The 16,345-nt window shown below is 41.2% G+C and overlaps 1 protein-coding gene across 7 annotated transcripts in view; it reads left to right on the top strand.

The window, feature by feature from the left end:
• Positions 1 to 16,345, top strand: part of PTDSS2 (phosphatidylserine synthase 2) — a 44,490-nt gene that overhangs the window by 24,800 nt on the left and 3,345 nt on the right. For 4 of the 7 annotated variants that reach the window (XM_037402048.1, XM_037402049.1, XM_037402050.1 and 1 more), the window contains 7 exons: positions 2,030 to 2,164; positions 3,208 to 3,258; positions 5,824 to 5,937; positions 7,431 to 7,549; positions 8,285 to 8,399; positions 10,607 to 10,752; positions 16,140 to 16,325. In XM_037402048.1, the coding sequence (XP_037257945.1) occupies positions 2,030 to 2,164; positions 3,208 to 3,258; positions 5,824 to 5,937; positions 7,431 to 7,549; positions 8,285 to 8,399; positions 10,607 to 10,752; positions 16,140 to 16,325 (866 nt within the window). The remainder of the gene's footprint in view (positions 1 to 2,029; positions 2,165 to 3,207; positions 3,259 to 5,823; positions 5,938 to 7,430; positions 7,550 to 8,284; positions 8,400 to 10,606; positions 10,753 to 16,139; positions 16,326 to 16,345) is intronic. The other 3 variants (XM_037402051.1, XM_037402053.1, XM_037402052.1) reach the window with 3 other exon arrangements.

Below are 16,345 nucleotides of genomic sequence, written 5' to 3'. Positions count from 1 at the left end.
TCTGTATTGTGAAACAGTTGCGCAAGTACCATCACATACTCATCAGGTAGCTTTAAAAAATCATTTCAGATTAAAGAAGGATGACAGGCATGTTTGGAGGGGAAAAAAAGAAAAAAAGGAAAAAAAAAGGTTTTGCCTCCAGAGGCCAAGTGAGCTTGAGGAAGTGGGGCTGGAATTCAGAGATGTCAGGATCTGTCATTGTCTTCTGTTGGAGTAGGGCATTTGCTTTACAAACAAGTTTTTAATACTGATCAAACCCTTTCCAGCTAATCAAAGATTTCCTTTGGCTCCAGCATTTCTTGTTCTGCTTGGCTTTCCTGGAGCCTCCCCAGATGTCAGTGCCAAGCTCTCTTAAGAACACAAATCTGTCCTTTTCTTTTCCATTTTCTTTTTTCTTTTGCCCTGCTTGTTGTTTCAGCAGGCAGCTGGAACATGTCCACAGTAGATCAGTGAACAACAATGTGAGTTTCTGTCCCATTGACATAACTTAGGGGTTCAGTGTAAACCCTTACGCAGGGCCCTAATGTCTCATTAGGGTTTCTTTCAGGCTGCCTGTCCTACTTGGAGGGAGTGGAGTTCTGACCCTTTCACAGGCATGAACAGGTCTGTCTTGCCTTTTTTGTTGTTATTCCTCACCACTGAGGAATACTTACTCAGTTCCAGTTTATTCTTATGTTGTTACCATTTCATGTCACCCTGTGTTTTTTTTCTAGGCATCCCTGTAAATGATACTCCTGACTAGCTGCAGTCAGACTGAATGATACGTTTGATTTTTATTTGATAGTAGTGTTGTAGTTCTGAATTCTAATGGAAAAGCCTGAAATTGCTTTGCTTTCCTCTGGCAGTTTGTTGTGTTACCAGCCATGTAGTGGTTAAGGACACTCACTAGCTGTTGCTGAGCTCTTTACTAAAAATACATAGTTACTTTGCACAGGTTTAAATAAGGTTAAAATTATGCTGAGTCTGTAAGTGACTAAACTTTCTTAAAAGCAAATGCAAGCTCGCTCACAGTTGAAACTTGTCTTACAGTTAATGTGACTTCAGTGGTTTAATTCTATAATTTTATTATTATTATTGCTGTTAACCACTTTTGGCCTTAACCTGTTTTTACTGTCTGCTAGTCTGTCATAGATGTCACATTGCTTGTGTTGTAAAACATTGACCACAACAGTGAGCAGTTTCATTGGGAAATACTTACCCAGCAAATGTGTGTCTGAAATGAGTTACTAGTAAGTTAGTTCAAGTTTTGGTCACTGTTTAGAACTAATATTTTGATCATTTCTTCCTTGTTGCTTGCTTCAAGTTTGTTACCCGTGCTGCTGGTGGGACCTCATTTGAAATGACTGCTTAATTCAATGAGCTGCACTAAATTTTTTCTGCTGTGAAATGCAGTACAGTTCTCGACTTTCTGTAGCTGGAGTGAGCTGAGCACGCATGCACGACTAATCCTGCTAACAGTGCACCTAATCGGTGTGCTCAATCTGCTGATGTTTGCATGTGCTGCATTTGTTCAAGCTGCATGTTTGAAGTGCTCCTGGATCTTTCCCATTCTAGGAAGCCGGAAGTTTACTAACGCAGAAGATACAGCCCTTAAATGAGCCTGTCCTGAGTTACTGGCTGCTTTTTCTTTACCCTTGCCAAGATCAAGGGGAGAAGAAGGGCAAAAGGGTCAGTGGGAAGGATGAGTTTTGTGCCAGTTTGAGTGCTAAGCTTTTGGGAGGGAGGGAGTGTAAAGGAGTGGCTTAGGAAAGGTATTAAGGAGCTCTTAATTTTTCATCTTTAAGAAATCTTAAGTTCATTCTGTAGTTGTCTTTTTTCCTTAATATTTAGCATTGGAGGCTCAGATAGTCAGAGTTATATGCTGTGTGATGCTTTGAGGTCTGGATGTATTAAAATTTGTTGCAGAACAATTCTTGGGGAAAAAACCTCCACTCATTTGAAGATACAATGTTGCTCTTTGTATCTTTGTACTTTTCTGTGAATTAATACATAATAAAAGGGAAACATGGGTTCTGTGTTCCTTTTGCAGACTGTACAAGATGGCAGACAGTTTATGAAGTACATTGATCCACATTTAGGTGTTCCTTTGCCAGAAAGAGACTACGGTGGCAACTGCCTTATTTATGATCCTGGCAATGAAACTGATCCATTTCACAATGTCTGGGTAAGACACGAGTAAAGTTACTTGCTAATGAGCCTGCCTATTTTTTGGTAAAAGATTGCTTAATTGAACTCCTCAAAGTGCAGTCATGAGTCTTTCTGCGTGTTGAGTCAGAAACCAGATCATGACTGACTCTTCAGCTTCTTTCTCTTCTCTTGACCTTTCCTGTGGATTAGATGGACATGTGTCTCTGTGTATCCCAACTACATTGCCCAGGAGAGAGGGTAAACTGTTTAACAGCCCTTGTTTCTCAGATCATTGATGTAAGCCTTTTCCCCTAAGAGTTTGGATTTATTTGTGTGCTTAAAGAATCTTCTACTCACAGTCACCTTGAGGTACAAAGTTCAAAAGTTGGATGTTGCCAAGCAACCCATAAATTGCACTTTTCTGAATGCCAGAAACCATCACATTATTGTTTCTTGCTGGCAAACAGAAGGCTTGAAATTCAAGGGCAAAGGAATTATGATTATTTACAACTCCCTGATCGCATGGAGCTGTTAGTGCTTGTGTAGTGAGGAGCACTGAATCCTTTGGGTCGGCCATGTAAGCCTTCAGTGCATCAGGACCTGGAATTAACAGAGAGCAATCATAGCTGTCCTTTCCTAGGCTTGTACCAAAACTAGGAGGAAGAAAGGCACTCTTTGCCCAGGCATTTATGCTGGTAGAACTGATAAGATTTAAGAAGTTCTGCTAGATACAAGACGGTGGTCTGATGAGGAAGTACGTGTTCTTGCTCTGCCTTCAATGTGGTCTGCTTCAGTCCCCTTGGAAGGCAAGGAACGTGACATTTCGCACTTAAAAAGTAGTCTCCTCTTTATCAGTATGATCCTGCTTCCAGTTTCTGCCCTTAAAATTGTTGACTTTGCTTTGAAAATAGCTTGTTTGCTGACTGTGCTTGAGAACAAAGAAACTCATAAAATGCATCTGGTATTTATATGTGAAACAACTTAAGTTTATTGCTGTGTTTTTCTTGGAATAAAAATAAGCCTTAAAAATGGGTTATTGTTTGTGTGCAAAGTGACCCATGTTCTCTTTTTGGTTTACAGGACAAACTGGATGGATTTGTTCCTGCTCACTTTTTTGGCTGGTACCTGAAAGTAAGAATAGGTCTTCTGTTACACTTCTGTTACAGTACTATTCTACTTTTAAAGCTTGACTGCTTCTGTTTTAGTGATGCCAGTCTTTCTGATAAATTATATTAGGCAGTCATCTGTGAATTCGACTAAATGTTTGTAATACATGAAAGGCCTTTTTTTTTTTTCCTTCTTGTTTTTCTCCTGACCATGTTAGGTCTCCTCATTTCTTTGCAAAGTAACCTTACATTGACAAGTTCCTTCTTCTACCATAATTCATTCTGAGGTCAGATCAATAAAAGTAAAAATGTTTACTCCTGTAGCAAGATAAATGCTTGAATGACCTTTGAATGTAAGTATGGGTAAGACAACATTCAGATAAGGCGGTGAAAGTCTACTGTTACCCAAACATAGATGCATGATGATATACTGCTACTGTTCTAAGGAAGGCTTTTTCCAGTGACATCAGGATTTTAAATCTTTAAATGGGTAGTGGTTTAATTCTTGTTACTTTTTAGGCAATACCAGCCAACTGTGGAGGAAATTCCAGCTGCGCTTGTCTCTGGCAGAGCACATTCAATGAATATTTTGCTAATTACTTTAGTCTAAATATTAGTGCTTTTTTAACCTGATCAGACTTACTGTCTAACTTTATTTTGCCCTGCAGACCTTGTTGGCTTTTTTAACCTATGAGACCACCATAAATAATAAACTGAAAAAACTCAGTCTGTTTTAAAAATAACCTACAACTGTTGTTTTGGTTTTTGATTTCAGAAGTGCAAATGTATTCTTATAAGCGGGTTTTTTTGGTCTGGTTTTTTCCCCCCCTGTAACCAAAAGATGAGTATGCTAGGCATGGGGAGACCTTGACTTGAGATCAACTTGTGGATGGCTTGCTCTATTGGTATGCCAAACAGTAAATTTAAAGAAACTTGTAATTTCTTCATCTAAGAAAAATGCATAGGAAACTTAAATATCAAATGTATATTTATTTTTGTAAATAATGTCACACTGAGGAAAAAAAATGCCGAAATAGTGAGAGCCTAATAACAAGACATAAGGGGAGTAGTAACACATTCCTGAGGGACTAGAGTGGCATATTGAATTCTCTCCCATTCTACTCAATCAAGCTATTATCCATCTTCATCTGAAAGAAGCCTGATTTTTATTGAAGAGACTGTTCCTGCAGAAATGCTTGAGATGTTATGTCATCTTGTCAGCCTGCAGTATGATTTGAAGAGCCCAGCACACTCCACAGGGTATTGGCCTCTGTGCTGCTAAGCTGGAGTGAAACTGGCTGCTATATTTCTTACTTGTTAAGATATTTTTCTGTGAAAAGCTGGAAGTTGAGTGTGTTGTCTTCATAAACAGAGATGAGCATGTGGTTTTGGTTTTTCCTTTTTTTTTTTTTTTTTTTTTTTCTTTTTTTCCTGGTCTGGTTTGAGTAACAGACTCTTAAGCTATATCTCAAAGCACCAGAATGGCAATATTGAGAATGAATGTGCCTCATTCATCAGAAATTACTGTGAGCCTTCCCATTTGCTTTGGAGTCATTTAGCTCACATGTTGTCACGTGTTGTCAGACTAAGGTGTGATAATGCATATCTTAGATTTTTCCATCTTCTGGTTGAGGCAGTCAATGCCAAGCTACATCAACTCTTGCAGAATTATTACTACCTCATTTAAGGTTGTCACATTCCATCAGGCACCCTGCTGAGGATGCAGCAGACCAGATGGGCAGGCTCTCTGTGCTCTTACCCACTTACAAATATGAAATAAAGCATTACCACAAATCTCAATTCCCTTGTTTTGATAGTAGGCTGAGATGATACCTATGCTCCAGGACTGCAGCTCAATGTTGAATGAGGAAGAAGGTGCTGCCCTTCATTGCTTGCCCTGACAGGCTGCTAGCTGGTATAAAGTACACCCAGGTGTCCCAGCAGTCAGGGCTGAGCTTTAGTGCAGGTAACTTGAAAAAGTTTGTATTAAGCAGGCTCTGAAAAGCCTTTTTTGAGCAGCATTAGATCGATGCTGCCTGTGGTGGTGAGCACCCAGTAATTCCATTCATTTAACTTCCTACTGAATCCCATCTTACCTGCCTTTATTATTTCATGTAATGGTATTAATGTCATCATCTCGACTCTTCAGTGTTCGTCTTGTCTGTTGCTGCATACTTAATAAGTTTAGAGGCCTGTGAGTGTTTGGCTTTGCTAGTCTGTCACATCATAAGAATAAGATTGTCAGGAGTATCCCGATCCTTTTCTGGGTACTGGAGACTAGATATTCAGCTGTAGAAATAACTGGTAAACAAAGCACACCATATGTCGTCTGTGTTTGGAGTCCAGAATTTTTTAAATTGGGAAAAGAACATAATAATTTTTCAAACGCTGTTGCAAAGCTGTAAATCTGAGCAGTGTTTCTACAGTATTTATGGAGATCTCCGTTATTTAGATTGCTCAAGGACTTTAGTGTAAATGAAGTCTGGTTCTACTCAGTCTGGTGTGCAAGTATTTATTTCTGTAACGGGTTTTAGGATGTTGTGCAGCTGTTGTGGGTATGTGACAGACTTTTTTTCTTCCCTTTCTATAGACATTGATGATTCGAGACTGGTGGATGTGTATGATCATCAGTGTAATGTTTGAGTTTCTGGAGTACAGTCTGGAACACCAGCTTCCAAACTTCAGTGAATGTTGGTGGGATCACGTATGTACTGCATAGATAGTGATATATTTGTCTAAATGGAAGTATATATTTTAAAGGGAGGGTGTTGGAAGTAGTAAGAACTAGATATCATGTGCATGTGGCTGAAGATGTACATGTGACTGCTGCGGCTCAGGAGCATTGGTGCTTCTCCATGTTGAGTTTGTAATATATTTGTCACTCTTGTTATAATTTTGTGGGTTTTCAAATTATTGCACGTGGTTAAATATTTATTTTGGTTCGTTTCACACCAGAGAAAGAATCTAAAGCTTTACCTGAACACTGTAAAATATTCGGTGATGGTACAAACCCTAAAACCTGAAATAAAGAGAAAGGTAAAAATTTTTGTATGAAGTTTCAGATTACTTGTTTTGCCTGTTGAAAAACAAAACCAAAAAAACCCAAACAAAACCAACCGGACTCAGCGCACTTTGTGTCCAGCTCTTCCTTTTGTTCAAACCTCTCTTCACTGTTTTCTGAAAACAGTAAATATTGCTGTGTTTAGAATTTGTTTGTTTTATAAAAAGGTTTTAAAAGGTAAACATTTGGCCTTACTGAAAAGCTGTATCCTCTTTGCACATGATAATTTGTAACCATTCTTGTCCTAAAATACTGCTTGTGTGTATTTATTCAAGCTACAGGGACTACTGTGATCTAGTTTTGCTGTGGAAAAAACAGGTTCTGTAGCTTCAAGTGACACACTTTTTTTTTTATTTTTTTATTTTCCTATGAAATATAAATTGCTTACCAGAGCAATCAAAATTGTCTGTGTTCCAGGCACACAGCTATGGTTCTTAAGTTATTTCAGCTTGGTTTTATTCTTACAGTGCAAGCTCTTTCCCAAGCTTGTAGTGATTTGCTACATGGTTGTATTTATAGAAGTGTGTTATGTATAAAGACATCAAGCAAAGCTATTTTGCCTTCAAAAAAATTCTTATGAAATTAGCACGGTGCTCCGCCGCTTTGAATGTGGAGGACAGCCAGGTTTTTTCAGCTCAAGAGCTCCATCTCCAGAATTAACACTTGGCAATAAGACAGAGCATGGGGGAAAATCACTTGTTTAATTTCACGTCTTGAGCCTGGAGATAAGTAATTTCTTAAGGTGGCAGCCTGAAGCTTGAAGAGTATTTTAAGTTACTGGGCATCGCAAAATCTGGTCTGTAGGGACATGTTTGGTTGGTTTTTTTTGGTGTGTTTATAAAGTTCTCCCAGGGTGGAGTTGAGCTGATCGCAAGTAGGAAGAGGTCTGTTCTGTAGCAGAATGAATACAGCAAAAGAGAATCTACAGCCATCATCTGTAGAAGGCTCTTGCTGTATTTGAGTAGGCTTGGGCAGCTGAGATTCTTTCTCCTGACAGTTCATGCAGCGCTTTTCTGTGGGGATGTTCAAGCCTTGTGACTGAGAGTGTGTCTGCACGTATGTGCACCTGTATTTTATATATTCCTTTTATGAGCTTTAGTGTTTCTTCTCCAGCATCACTGTTTTTCTCCTTTCAGTGGATAATGGATGTGATCTTATGTAACGGATTAGGAATTTACTGTGGGATGAAGACTCTGTCTTGGCTTTCTTTAAAAACATACAAATGGCAAGGACTTTGGAACATTCCTACATACAAGTAAGTTGGTGTAGAAAGTAAATTCACGATAAGTAGGGCACAGTGCAAAGTCTGGGCCCATGGTAAAGATCTTGGTTGATGAAGGGTTGTTCTGTTAGGGTTAATATGAATTAAAGAATTCATGTGTGTTTAGATGACTCAAGTATCTAGTAACTTATTAATGTATGCAAACTTGTTCATGAGTATTATTTAACTTGCAAATGAAATTGTTGAAAATATACCTGTCTGTTGTGAGCATTGCCTGATATCTAGGAATGAGGGCACCTTGTGGAATGAGCTGCTTTAATGAAATTGTTATATTAGATGCAGGGATCCAAGTTGGGATTATACTCTTTCCTTCACAGCAAGGCTCTATTTGGTCCCTGTGCAAATACTGCATTCCCTAGTAATCGGAACTTCACAGTAATTGAAAGACCGAAATGTAAAATTTAATAAATCCCTTGTAGTCTTTTACCAGTAGCAAACTAGCCTTTTCTGTAGTGTGTCTTTGCTGAGCAAAGCAGAACTGAGAAACTGCTTACTGCAATGAGTGTGGTACATTAAAATAGAAAATGATAGTCCAAATAACATTGGAGGCTCTTTTAACTGGGGATGTTCATCTCATTAAGTAGTAATTTTGATGGAGTAACTGGAGGCATTTTGCATATGTGAATTGGTGTCTCAAAAGGAAATGTTGGTAGATGTGTTTTATGTGCTGTTTCTCAAAATTGCAAATGTGTTCTGCTGTTTTTTCAGAGGTAAAATGAAGAGAATTGTCTTCCAGTTCACTCCGTATAGCTGGGTCAAATTTGAGTGGAAGCCAGCATCCAGCTTACGCAGATGGCTAGCAGTTTGTGGCATAATCTTTGTAGTAAGGAAACTTCTCTGTCTTTATTGTTTGATGTAATGTTTTGTAACACTCAAGCAACTGCACAAATGATAATTTAGGCTGAAACGCTGACATGGTGATTTTTTTTTTGTTGAGGCTGGAAGAGATCAGTTCAGAATGCTGCAGAAAAGGTGTCTGTTTCCATATTTTCCGTATCTCTGGTTTACAGATTCATTGCATAAATATTTGTTCTTGCTTGCTGAACAATGTCGATAGGCAATGTGAGCAATATAAACTATGATGTACGCATAATTCAGCAAGTAACATCTGCTACCAAAAATGTTGGCTTTGGATGGAAGTAGCTTGTGTCTCTTGGTCTCAGGCAAACACATAATCACATTGCAGCTGGAGAGGACTGTAACCAAAGCCCTGGGCTTTTGTGGGTTAGCTCTGAGCAGCATGGCTCCTGAAGCACACAGTTTTGCCAGGGGTAGTATTTTTATACAGACTTAAGTAATTCAGTTATCCTAATGTTTGGTTTTTTTCTCTTTATATTTCACTGAACACATAGCATGTGAGTGTTAACAGTATCTGGCCTGACCAGTTCAGGTAAACTAGCTCCCAGTTCAGACAAGAGAAAGTTTGCTTCTCCAGAGTTACAATGAATTGAGAGTCTGCCTCCTTCATCTAGCCATCCGAGTGGCTGAATTTGTATTATGGGAATGCATCATCGTGAATTCCTAACTTCCGTTTCACAGTCACAGGTATCGCGCACGTGGTGCTGATATGGAGGATAAGCTTGGCAGTTAAAGTGCTTTTTCCCCACTCCTGCCTTGTGTCAGCTAGGCAGCTTTGGCCTTTGTGCTCTCTGTGGTGTCACTTGGGTCCATTCTGAGCAACTCTAACTTCAGCAACTGTGAAGTTTAACAAAAAAAAAACCCTTGTGACACTCCTAGTGATTCTAGAGACAATGGGCATTAGCCAGGCTCTGTATTAGTGCTACGGTACAGGGTATAACTTTGTATTTTTTAACAGTTGCCAGAACAGCATATCTTTAAGCATCTTGAAGTATGTGGAATACAAAATCTGGTGGTGGTTTATTTTGGGGTCTGTCCAGTGAAGCTCCCTGTTACGGTTTGTTGAGTGGGACACATTCGTCAGCTTGGCAAGCCACCACCACCTCTCTCATAATAACATTGCATTTTATGCTGATGTCAAATTGCAGACCTGAGTGTGCCTCAGGAACAATGTGCTGTCTGTAAGCAAGCAAGCAGTGCGCAGCAGTGCCAGCAGTGAGTGCCAGGCCGTTTGCAGACTGAGTTGAATACAAGTTCATGTCACCTGATTTCGGCTACATAAAACACGTGCCAAGTTCACGTAGCACAACAGACTTGCTGAGGTTCCCATAGTTTATGGGAGAAGTGAAGTCAATGTGCCTGTATAACTAAAATACACGTTTTTCCAAATGGTTACTGTGTGCAATACTCCCAGCTTTGCACCCTGAAGAAACTGGGGTTTAGGTACTGGAGCAGGTTTTGCAACTGAGAGATTCCATTGAACTTAGGCTAGTCTTTGATACAATAATGTTTCTTTTAGCAAAGCCTAGCTTCAGCTGACAGTTCGTAAGAAGCTTCAGATATTGGCTCACTCTTCTGGATTAAACAGTGCTTAATGCCATTTGTTATCATTTCTTTTGAAGTGAGAAACTTGTGTCTACTTGCTCACTTAAGCACATTGCCAGGGCACATCACTTGACAAGATATTGCTATAAATGTATAATCAATTCTCTGAAATTGGCTTTGACAGTGACATCTGCATAACTATGTATAAAACCAAGCCACATAAAGAACAACAACCCTGGGCTGTACTGCTAATGCCTCTTGTTATTTTGGGGCTCCCTCAGTCAGATTTTCAATGATAGTGGAAGGAGAGGTTGTTGCTTTTAGGCTTTGTTATCAGTAGTTCTGCAGGTATTTCAAACTGCTGATAAACTCATTCACAATTAGAGGCAGTGCTTTTCCAGGTTTATGTTGTGTTGGTTTTTAATACCTCTTCCAGCACACAGAAAACTTCTAAAACCTCAACTGTTCTTGGTCATTATTGCAACTGATGGTGGTGTGTTCAGTAATACTGAGCAGGACTTCGTGGCGTTAGAGAAGTGGTGGTGGGAGTCATGCAGGGAGAGAGGGAGATACCAGGCTTCATTCAGTGAAGTCTTCTGAATGTAATTAAAATGTCCTTTCTCTCAGTTTTTATTGGCAGAGCTGAACACATTTTACTTGAAGTTTGTCCTTTGGATGCCACCAGAACACTACTTGGTCCTGTTACGGCTTGTCTTTTTTGTCAATGTGGGAGGTGTGGCTATGAGGGAGATCTACGACTTCATGGATGACCCGTAAGCCAGTCCTCTTGTGTATATACCATGTCAAACTTCACTTGCTTTATTTTGAATTTGCTCCAGCTTGTTGGCATCCATCTCAGGGCAATAGTTCAGCTTGTTGGGGACAAAAAGACCTTATCCCAAAGCATCTGCTTTGTGTCTGTCTGTTTTGGAGGTGAAATTCTCACTACATCTGGTTAGAGAACAGCTGTTGTTAAGGGCATTCTATGTGCACTGGTTTTAACCTCAGTTTTTAATAAATGATTACTCTTTTGAGAATGTATTGTGTAAACTAGCTGAAGTGCCACTGGCTTGTGGGCAGAGGAGTACTGAACTCCGCTTTCAGATTGGTAGCCAGGAACTACAGTCCTTAGATGTACCTTCTAAGGACAACAGGGCCTAAAGAAAAAAAAAAAAAAGAAAAAAAAACCACCAAAAAAAACACCCTAAAAAAGTTTTCTTAAAGGTGATTCTTTCCTTGAGCTATCTTCCAACTCGTCCCTGGTCCTCTGGAGCTCTTGTGGCATCCTCTTGCAGATCAGAGGATCCTTTGTAGCAAAGTGTATTGAAGGTAAAGTACACGCTTACACAACACTGCATGTACTTTCAGACTTTTCCTCCTTAAGCATCATATTTGTCCTTGCTGCTTTTGTTTCTGCAGACCATGTAAGACCTGAGAAACCTTTGTTCTCAAAATCACGTTTTCTTTTAAGTTTTAGTAGTAATGTCACAAATTGCCTGAGCCCACATCTTAAGTCTAAGACAACGTCTGGATTCAAGGGATGTTCATTGTCTGTCACTGACCAACGCAAAAAGTGTCTGTGTTCAGAATTTAGGGTTCCAACATTCTGTGAAGATCAGTTTCCCTTGCAAGGCTTTGACTCCTAGAGCTGGGAAGAAGGGTCAACCCACATTGCTTAGTCGGATTTCAGGACATTCAGCAGTGGCAGGCTGCCCCTGCCTTTGGTGTCGGACCTACTGGTTTGGGACGTGCCTCCAACTCAAAGGTAAGAAGAGGTCTCTGCCTCTCACTGGTGAGCTCCTGTCCTTAGCACCATTCACAATCTTCTGGTCCTTGTGTTTGAGTTGGAAAAACACCTTTGCCCTCTGTTCAACCACATGGCATAACATTGAAATTTAGGAGAATCATCAGTCACCAGTGCCTCATTGCTGATTCAATTTGTTGCCATTCTTTTAATAAGCTGGAGAAGTTCATCCAGCAAGCAGAGGCTTTCATCCTGAACTGCATGTCTTCATCATTGCCGCCACCACCTGCTGTTCTGTGTCTCTTGGTGGGTAAGGTGACCAGCCTCCTCACTTCTGAGGTTCATGGCTCTGCTTGATGCACTACAGAGCTGACCTCATCAGACTGTTTGTGGAAAATGGCAGAGCCTAGCATCTGGTCTTACCTAATATCTTCTCTGCAAAGGCTTTTGCAACCGGACTCAGATTCCTTCATCCATTTCAGGTCATCCAAGCAGAGGTAATCTGCACCCATTTTACCACCTTAACTTAGTGTATCTTCACTTGTGCGTGATTTTGAACCAAGGCACTGTTTTGGAGTCTTCCTGTTGTGTTGTAGGGAGAAGCTGCTGGGGAAGAGCAGGCTGTACCAGAGGCTCCCAGCTAATGGCACATGGGAAACTGTCCTGACATTTTCCTTCTGGAAGGGAACTTCTTAACGGACAAAGGCTGGAATATTCCATTGACCTTCCTTGTCAGAAACACGGCTCATTGCTTTGTCTGGTAGTGACGAGATTGTCTGAGATAAGTTGATCGGATTCCTTCAGCTAACCTTGCAATATTTAGCCTAGAAAGCAGTGAAGTTCAAATATGAAGACTCTCTTTCTCATTCAGGATTCTTAGTATCTGCAGACAGTTCTAGGAACTTGGTCTTAGCATGGTGACAATAAAGTATCTAGAATTGACATAGTCCAAGAAGAGCGGTGGTTCTTGAAGCTGTTCTTCAGCCGTTACATACCACAGCCCTGTTGTGATTGACATGCTGCCTTTGAGTTCTTGAGAACTGGTTATGTGAAATGTTCCTGACCAGAAATGTCTTGATGCAAGAGTGTGTAGTGTTTGACCTTGTCATATGTTCCTGGTTTCTAACCTTCAAGTCACTTCCAAGGAGTCTGCGTTGAGGCCATGAATTTTAATCTCATTCATCAAATAAGAAATGGGACTTCCCTTCAAAATCTTCCATGAGTAGAAGGGCAGGAAACCAGCTGTCTTCCTCGGCAGCTTTAGGGCCTGCACAGTCTTTTGTCGGGGTCACCTTTAATTCTTTTGTCAGTGTACTGTCATTAACCTAGCGAAAGAAAACAACGGCAAATAAGGAAGCAGACCAGCAAAGGAGAAGGCTGACCTAGTCATCTGAACAGCTTGAGTTCACAGTGAGAGATTTGTTTCATTTTTTCTTTCTCTCCATGTGTTAAGGCTAGTTTCTGCCCATTTAATCTGTCATACCAGATAAACCACCTGGAGCAGTTTCTGAAGTCCTTTCATCTGAGTTGGTCTAGGCAGGATACCTTTTAAAACGGAATGCATTTATCCCAACTGCATCAGCAATAACCTACACTTGATTTACTGTATATTTTTTTTCCAGTGTATTTGGATGATTTTGTGTAGTTTGAACTTACGCATTGGTGTCAAGTATGACTCTCAGGCCTCATGTTTTTAAGCGACTGTGTGTTTTGTGTGCTCCCCTGGGTTCAGGAGAGGGAAGAGAAGCTCTGTTTCCTCTCCATGCTTAGATCCATTCCCAGGTACTGAGAATCTGAGGGGATGCAGTGGAGCAGATATGTCTGAGCCACAGGAAAATGCCTGCCAAAGGAAGGATGCTCTTCCTGGTTCAGCTGCTGGCATCTGATAAGAAGAAGGGAAGAGAAATGGGGAGCAAATGTGTAGTTGCAGCTCCCTCTGCCCTAGCACTGGTGGAGGTGCTTGGGGCCTGGGTAATGTGTGTGCACTGGGCAGGGTGTCAGCCAGCGGTGTCAGTGTCAGGCAGGCAGCTTTCTCTGCCTAGCAGAGGGCAGCATTAGCAGAGCAGCCACGCTCCAAGGAAAGCCTAATCATGGATTTGTTAGGTAGCTTCTCTTCCGCCCACTGCACGGCAAACAAGCAAGAAAACCACAGCCCAAAGAGCTTAGGTGGTTACTGAATGTCACAGCACTTAGTAAGTCAGTGCCTCAGCCAGACAGGAGGCTGTACATCACAGCAGCCATAGACAAGACTAGAATTTCCCATTGCTGCAATGCCATAGAAGTACTGCAGAGGTCATCTTAACATGTCCATCCCTCTCTTCCCAGCCCTCTGAACGTTTTTATCGCTCTGCTCCCCAACTCCCCTGTCCTGCCCCAGCAGTCCTGCTGCTTTACGCTGAATTCTTCCTGGATGTGTTTCATTTCACATCTTTCGCTGTGGTAGGAATGGAATAACGCAGTCATCTGGACAAAAGAGAAAGGACCTAGTAGGAAAATGTACTTCAGAATACGCTATGGTTAAGTGAGAGGGCAAGGCCCTCTGCAGAATAGATGTTCCCTGGGATTAAAGCGGAGACATGTAGAGTAAAGGCAGAGCGAGGAATAATAGAAGGCAAAAAGAACAACCACCGTTAATTTTAGTTGGTGGTTCCTTCTGTTTGCATGGTTTATCCTGGCCATCTTCAGAGGCATAATTGTCAGTTAAGGTAGTAGGTTTGGGGCTAACGGGAAGGTGCACCAAAGTGCTTCTTTGTGTGGTTTTAAAGTAAAAGATACAATCAATTTAAAGGCTGTTGTGAAAAGTTAGTTGTGTGTGCTTGCTGGTGAAACAGTTGGTGGTTATCATGATTGAAGGTATTGATTTTCTCAAGTTCAGTCTTCCTTGATTCAGATCAGTAGGATTTTAGGAAACATTTAAGTCATACCTTTGGGGGGGAAAAATACATACAACTTCTAGTACCTTTGGGGGGGAAAAATACATACAACTTCTAGTAGCTTTTTCTTGCTTCTTTCCTCTTATGGAAATAAAATCCCATTTTAGATTCAGGAGATGGGCGATAGAAGAACAAAAATTTAGTATACCGAGTGGGAAGTGATGTACTTGTCTCTGTGCTGTTAAGGAACACATCTGTGTGTACCAGTGGTGCTGCAGTGGGCAGGATTTCAGTGCGATCCAATGCATAAACAAAGGGCTTTTCCTGTTGCCCAGACGGTACCCCATTGGACTGGTGATATATCACCTGATCTGTCAGGTCAGTGAGCTGTAAAAATGCCAGCGCTAGGAAGGTTGTGAACAGGCAAGATCAAAAAGTGGAGGATCTAACTCAGGGGTCCTCAAACTACAGCCTGCGGGCCGGATACAGCCCCCCAGGGTCCTCAATCCGGCCCCCGGTATTACAGAATCCCCCTGCCACCCCCCCCCCGCTGGGGGTTGGGGGGGGAAACGAAGCAGCCGCAGATGACTGCCTGCCACTTCATCCGCGCGCTGGCCCCCTGGTTAAAAAGTTTGAGGACCCCTGATCTAACTAGTTTAGATGCAGCAGCTTACCCAGGTTTCTAGCAATAGGCTGTTGAGGGTAGTGGGGTTTCCCAAAAGGCAGCCTGTAGGTGTTCTGGGTTTATGTATTTCCCAAGCAGGAGTAGGTGACCCAAAATATGGTATACTTCCAATCCTTCTGCAAGTACAGCCTCTGAATAGATGTCTTGATTCTACTGCGGTTTTAATTTCTGGCATTACTGGTTGATAAGTCTTTCACTAGATTTGTACGTAGCACTGCAGCTTCTCATTGACATCTGGTGCTGCTTAAAAACAAACCCTGGGGGTTAAATGTTAATCGCATATTTGCCCCAAGGTTGTATTGTCCTAGAGGTGAAACGCCGTCCTTGCATCTTCCAGTACGTTGCCTGTTTGTTACTAAGCTTTCTTCTTTTAAAATCCATTCAGAGATCATTAGTGACAGCTCATTGAATGCCTTTTTGGGAAGAGAGTAAGTGTCAGAATGCAATTATATAGGGGTTAAATATGGTTACGGCAGTGTGGCTTGGCGGTTGCAGAGGAGATCCAGGAGTAGAGCTCCTATTTCATACTGTACCCTGAACCTCAGGTGATCTGAAGCTGGCCAGATAATTGGTTTATCTGGATTTACCAGTACCCTGAAAATGGGGATACTTCCTTACATCAGATGATAAGTTAAACTTCATCATCATTTGTTTTCAGAGCCTCTGAGAGGAAACTTAATTAACACCAACGTGAAAGCAGTCAGCCTGCATAGCCTTAGTACATGTGTAATTCATACTAGACTTTGAGTTGTGCAAAACTGATTGAAATTATTACCCCGGCTGTCTTTTTGTGAATATTTCTCTGAATGCTTAATTTTACAGCAATAGCTGTGTTTTATCTGTGTGTTTATTTTGCAGGAAGTTCCACAAGAAATTGGGTCAGCAGGCATGGCTGGTTGCTGCTATTACTGCCACAGAGTTTCTGATCGTTGTGAAGTACGATCCCTATACACTGACACTTTCTCTTCCTTTCTACATTACCCAGTGCTGGATCTTGGGGATTATACTTGTGCTCACCTGGACAGCCTGGCGTTTCTTCATTCGGTAAGTGGTGTTTTGACATG

The sequence above is a fragment of the Falco rusticolus genome, chromosome 10 (assembly GCF_015220075.1).
Source record: "Falco rusticolus isolate bFalRus1 chromosome 10, bFalRus1.pri, whole genome shotgun sequence".
NCBI lineage: Eukaryota > Metazoa > Chordata > Aves > Falconiformes > Falconidae > Falco > Falco rusticolus.
Note: the sequence above shows the minus strand (reverse complement) of the source record. Positions and strands in the feature narration are given on the sequence as shown.